The 6,125-nt window shown below is 43.9% G+C and overlaps 1 protein-coding gene across 2 annotated transcripts; it reads right to left on the bottom strand.

Annotated features, from left to right (window-relative positions):
- Positions 1 to 3,876: 3,876 nt before the first annotated feature.
- On the bottom strand, positions 3,877 to 5,773 carry LOC122755504 (etoposide-induced protein 2.4 homolog). 2 transcript variants are annotated; one of them, XM_044004060.1, is made up of 2 exons: positions 4,923 to 5,773; positions 4,693 to 4,810 (listed from the first exon to the last, which is right to left on the bottom strand). In XM_044004060.1, exons 1-2 carry the CDS (start codon positions 5,591 to 5,593, stop codon positions 4,693 to 4,695), a joined length of 789 nt encoding a protein of 262 aa, XP_043859995.1. In that variant the 5' UTR covers positions 5,594 to 5,773. The 2 variants fall into 2 exon arrangements, with proteins under 2 accessions (XP_043859994.1, XP_043859995.1); XM_044004059.1 differs by having other exon boundaries at positions 3,877 to 5,773.
- Positions 5,774 to 6,125: the final 352 nt, after the last annotated feature.

Raw genomic sequence — 6,125 nt, 5'->3', positions numbered from 1 at the left:
GTTCTTTTTCTGGGAGTGGATAGCATGCTTCATCATTAGTCCCTTGGGATTGTTTTGGATCATTGCATTGCTGAGAGTAGTCAAGTCATTCACAATTGTTTATAGAACACTACTGCTGTCACTGTGCACAGTGTCCTCCCAGTTTTGCTCACTTCACTATACATCAGTTCATATGAGTCTCTCCAGGTTTCTCCAAAATCATCCTGCCTGTCAATTCTCATAGCACAACACTCCATTACAATCATATACCACAGCTTCTTCAGTCATTCCCCAATTGATGGACATTCCTTTGATTTCCAATTCTTAGCCACCACAAAGAATTGCTATAAATATTTTTTGTACAATTTTTTTCTCCTTTTTCTCTTTTTCACAATGACTATTGTTAACTTTCCATCCATCCTATTCCCTTCCCCATGATATTTACTCTATTTTCTATCTTTTTTTACCCTAACTCTTCTCAAAAGGGATTTGCTTCTGACTGCCCCCTTCCTCAATCTGCCCTCCCTTCTTTTGCCTCTCCCTCTTTATCCCCTTCTCCTCCTATTTTCCTGCAGAGTTAGATAGATTACTCCACCCAATCGAGTGTGTATGTTATTCCCTCCTTGAGCCAATTCTGATGAGATTGAGGTCTTTGAGCCAATTCTGATGAGTGTTGGGCTCATTTACTGCTCATCTTAAATAGATTACTCCAACCAATTGGGTGCATGTGTTCATCTCTCCATGAGCCAACTCTGATGAGATTAAGGTCTTTGAGCCTATTCTAATGAGTGTAAAGTTCATTTACTGCCCTGTTCCTCTCATCTCTTCACCTACTCCATAAACCCTTTCCTGTTTCTTTCATGTGGGATTTCACCCCATGCTACCTTTCCCCTTCCTCCTCCCCCAATGCATTCCTCTCACCCCTCAATTTTACCATAAAGATGTCATCATGGGGCAGCTAAGTGACACAGTGGATAAAGCATCCACCCTGGACCCAGGAGGACCCCAGTCTCAATCTGGCCTCAGACACAAGACACCCACCCACTTCATGACCCCAGGCATGTCACCTAATTCCAACTTTTTATGGTTCTTTAGGGTCTTGTATTTGAAAGTCAAATTATCCATTCAGTTCAGGTCTTTTCATCATGAATACCTAAAAGTCCTCTTTTTCATTGAAGTCCCATTTTTCCTCTGAAAGATTATAATCAGTTTTACTGGATACATGATTCTTAGTTGTAATCACAATTCCTTTGCCCTCTGGAATATCATATTTCATGCCCTCTGAATCCTTTAATGTAGAAGCTGCTAGATCTTGTGCTATCCTGTCTGGGGCTCCACAGAATTCTTTCTTTTTGGCAGATTGCAATATTTTCTCCTTGACCTGGGAGCTCTGGAATTTGGCTATATTATTCCTGGGAGTTTTCCTTTTGGGATCTCTTTCAGGAGGTGATTGATGGATTCTTTCAATTACTATTTTACTTTCTGATTCTAGAATATCAGGGCAATTTTCCTTGACAATTTCTTGGAAGATGATGCCTAAGCTCTTTCCTTGATCATGGTTTTCAGGTAGTCCAATAATTTTCAAATGATCTCTCCTGATCTATTTTCCAGGTCAGCAGTTTTTCCAAGAAGATATTTCACATTGCCCTCTGTTTTTTTTTTTATTCACTTGGATTTGCTTTATTGTGTCTTGGTTTCTCATAAAGTCACTAGCTTCCATTTGTTCAATCCTAATTCTTAGGCAATTATTTTCATCAGAGAGCTTTTGTATCTCTTTTTCCATTTGACTTTTCAAGCTGTTGACTTTTTTCTCATGTCTTTCCTGCATCACCCTCATTTCTCTTTCCATTTTTTCCTCTACCTCTCTAACTTTAACTTCAAAGTCCTTTTTGAGCACCTTTATGGCCTGAGACCAATTCATAGTTTTCTTGGAAGCTTTAGATATAGGGGCCCTGACATTGCCATCCTCCTCTGAGGTTGCACGTCGATCTTCCTTGTCTCTAAAGAAATTTTCTGTGGTCCTCATCTTTCTCTGCTCATCTTGCCTTTCTTCTACTTGACTTTTAGCTCCTTGAAGTGGGGCACTGTTTCCAGGCTGTACTGTTCCAAGCTTCAGGGGATCTCAGGTGGTATGATTTAAGGAGGAACAGGCCTGGCCTGTTCCCTGATCCATAGATGACCCCAGACCAACTTTCTAATCAACCAGCTTTGTGTGCTGTGGTCGTCAGCTCTGATGAGCCTGTGCCCTTCCCCTACCTGGGCCACTGCTCCTCAAGCCTACCTCCTGGTTCCCAGCAGGGGTGAAAAACCCAAGTTCTGCCTCAGCACCAGCAGAGACCCCTCTAATCTCCCCCCTGACAAGGGCTCAGCCCTCTCACCAGACAGTGATTCAGAGGCTCTGGGGGTCTCTTTCTCTGGTGAGGCCTTCCTAGGACTGGATCTGTGTCAGCATGACTGTGGGGGTTGGGCTCCACTCCTGTCTCAGAACAGCAGCTCCCTCCTTCAGACCTTCCAAGTTGTTCTTGGTTGGAAAATGATCTCAGCACGTTTTTCTGTGGATTTTGCTGCTCCAGGAATTGTCCTATGGCATTATTTTAAGGTTTTTTGGAGTGATCCTGTTGTGAGTTTGAGAGCTCACTGCCTTTCCTCTGCTATCTTTCAGATAAAGTTTTTTTTTTTTTTTTTGAAGAACTGCTTCCAAAGGGGTTCATTTTATTGCGGAAAAAAAAATTCCAAAAGTTTATATTATGACTTTTCAAATTACCAAAATGCTTGACAGCTTAAACTATCTCTCCCAAACCACCACATAGCAGCAAGGAAAGTCCTAGAAGTGGTTCTTTGTAATGCTGCCTTTAAAATATTTTGTCAAAACCACAAATGATCTTATTGGAACATACCAGAGGTATTGAAATAGCCCAAGATGTCTTTAACCATATGCTTTACAAATAATTCTTATGCACAAATTCTCATTGTATATAATTTCCAACTTAGTGGTTCCCCCTGTGAGACAAACTCACAATCACCCACCCACAATTGTAGACAACTCTAGCATTTTATTTAACATTTTCTTGTGAAAACACCATAGAAGAGGTTCATCTGCTAACCAACAGTAGTTATGTTACAGACCGTCCTCCTCAAAGGCTTTAATGCTGCTTCAAGTAAGCTGCTTATCTTTTCCCCTTGCCCTATGGGAATTTTTAATGCATGAGGAACACTGGAATCTAAATTGATCTTTCTCCCTTTATGAAACACATACGGCAGAAATGTACATACATAAAGACACTTTACACACACAAAAGTGAATTCACCAATTCCAAACTCATCAGTTTTTGAGAACCAACCACCAAATGAGTGGACGTAAGCCAACCCCTCTCTACAAACTACATGAAAGAGATGAGACCTGAGTTTCAGATCAACACTTTGCAGAACCATCTCCCCACCAATTATGCTTAGTGCAATAAACTTCCCATTAATGCTAAATTCCCTTTTTCTGAACCCAAACAAGACCTTATGTTTCTCAAATACTATTATAAACTTCATGATTTTCACCAATCAGTATGCCTGTTTCCATGAGAAACCAGAAGCTTCTACCTGTTTGTTTTTTTTTTTTGACATGTGCTGGACCCCCAACCTTGCTGTAAAAATGACAGAAAAACCCATTCAGCCACAAGTTTAATGTTTTTCATTAAGTTTTCTACTGTAGTTCCTGGTCACGTGCAGCACCCAACATCCCCTTGAAGTGCCGGATGTAACTGGCAGTGGCCCTGACAAAGTGAATTTCAGACCTCTGGCTCTTTGAGTAATGGAGATGTACCCAGAACTTAGCAAAAGCTTGACTTTTCAGGGCATCCTGTGCTAACAGTGGCACTTTTCCAGAACTGGTATTTTCCCTAGAGATTAGGGACCTTAAAAATACCAGTGAGAGAACTTTCTTACGTCCTCCCCTCCTACAAAGGAATGGAGACACATTAGCTCTCCAAACCAACACATGTGGTGGTAAGGTCTATTCCCTACCTAGTCCCACCTCTTCAGGTTCTTTTTTTTTCTTCTTTTTTGCTATGAAGTAGGAGGGATGAAAACCTAACCTGAGTTACAAGAACCAAAGACAGTGAAGGCCACAGAAGGAAGCAACCAGGACTAGCTGGGAGACTCCCCCTCCCTCCACACCCAATGAGCAGGTTTCACACAGGAAAACAAAACAAAACAAAATAAAACACACACACACAAAAACAAACAAACTGGATTTACAAAATCCATTCATCCAAGGGTGGCAGAGCAAAGGAGAGGGATGGCACGGGGAGAAAAGCAAAGTGTTCAAATCAGCACAGGCACAGGGCTGGCAAAGGCTAGAAAACAGCTGCAGAAAAATCTGCGGTCACTGAGACAAGCGACGGCATTAAAAATCCACACCTGACATCAAAAAGATTCTGGCCTACACTCACAAGACAGTGAAACTCCAGATCCCACAGAGAACAACGGGAATGTGCTGAGGGCCCTTGGCAGGGTGGGTCCTGCTTTCCCTGGGTGAGGGGAAACTGAGGAAGCCACCATCAGTGCCTCCCCCAAAGCCATCCCTCCCCTTGGAGGCAGCTCAGTGGGCTGCAGCAGCCTTCAGTTTGGCAGGAGATGGGTGAGGTGAAGGGAGCTTTTCGGCAGAGGCTGAGCTGCTCAGGGCAGACTGCAGGTAGACCGTCTTGTGAAAGAGTCTGTTGCTTAGGAAGACCACCAAGGAAAAGAGGCGCAACTGGAAGAGGTACGCTTTGCCAGGGGTCTTCGCTTCATTGGCGCTGATGATGAACAGAGGGAAGAGGATAGAGAAGAGGCAGCCACTGATGATGTAAGAAGACTGCATTGCTGTGAGGAAGGCCAAGGGTAGACCAAATCCAAAGTAGTAAGGCCAATTCCTTTCAATGTTGGATAATCGCTGATGCATTTCAATCCCTTTGTTGAACCAACGGTACTCAAAACAGTAAAGTGAGTAGAGAAGAGACATGTGCAGGAGACTGACCAACTGGCCAATGAGATGGATCGGGAATAGACTGACAAACATGCCCTGGATCAGGAAAAGGGCCTGCAGTAAGAGGTTAAAAAGCATGTCGGCGATGATCTTGCTGACACTTGGGAATGGTTGAGGTTTTCTCCCAGATACCTTGAATGCCAGGTCAGCGATATCCTGAAACCATATGGCATTCACCACTTTACTGAGCACAAACAGGGGGAGCACCCACAGAGCACTAAAGATAGAAGTGAGGATAAACTCCAGCCAGGACCAGACATCTCCATGCAGAGAGGGATCTCCAATAATTTGAGCTGTTACTGACTGAAGCACAGGGATAAATACTCGGTAAAACAAGAGGAGACTGAGCCAGAATACTCCTCCATTCCAAGCACAGCACTGGAAAATTCTGCTCACTATCCTTGGCTCACTCTCCTGTTTCCTCTCCTCACTTTGGGCTCTTCTCTGTGCTAAAACACTGCTTGCCCTTCTTCGACGCTGCTCTTCCCTTTTCTGCTGGATCCGGGCATCCAATTTGGAGATGGTGCAGATGCCCCAGATGGAGTCCTTGATTCCCCTGACAAGATCATGGAGAAACGTTTTGACACTGTCAGCCATCTCTACTTCTGCATCACTTCCACCACCCAAACTATCAACTACAGGGAGAAGGAAAGAGAAGGACCCCCAAATCTCTCATCGTGAAGAGCCTGGAAACACAGAGCCTGCCCGCGGCCCCGCTCGGCTCCCCTGGCCCCGGCTGCCGCCGCCGCTGCCCACCGCCTTCCAGCCGGCGCCGCTCCCCAGCTCAGATAAAGTTTTAAATGTAATCTGCTCCACCCTTCACCCTGTCCCCCTTGTTTGTATAGACTTCTATTTGTCCACCCCCATTGATGACATAATTTCCTGGGTTTCTTCCTCTTCCTTCATGCCCCCACCCCCCATTCTTTGCACCCTCTTCTTTTCCATTCTTTTAAGAACATCAAAGCAACCACTCCCAGTTTTTCCATTTAATTAGACTTTCTATGACCTCCCCCCCCCCCAGTGATGATAGAATTCTGAAAGGTACATGTATCACCTCCCCATATAAGAACTTAAACAGTTTAGTCTTTTATAATTGATTACTCATGTTTACCTTTTCATGCTTCTTTTG

The sequence above is a fragment of the Dromiciops gliroides genome, chromosome 4 (assembly GCF_019393635.1).
Source record: "Dromiciops gliroides isolate mDroGli1 chromosome 4, mDroGli1.pri, whole genome shotgun sequence".
NCBI lineage: Eukaryota > Metazoa > Chordata > Mammalia > Microbiotheria > Microbiotheriidae > Dromiciops > Dromiciops gliroides.
The sequence above is the reverse complement of the archived record's forward strand: the minus strand, read 5'-3'. Positions and strand labels throughout refer to the sequence as shown.

Excerpts from the sequence above, each read along its gene's own strand:
- LOC122755504 (XM_044004059.1), bottom strand. The coding sequence starts at position 5,593 with ATGGCTGACAGTGTCAAAACGTTTCTCCATGATCTTGTCAGGGGAATC.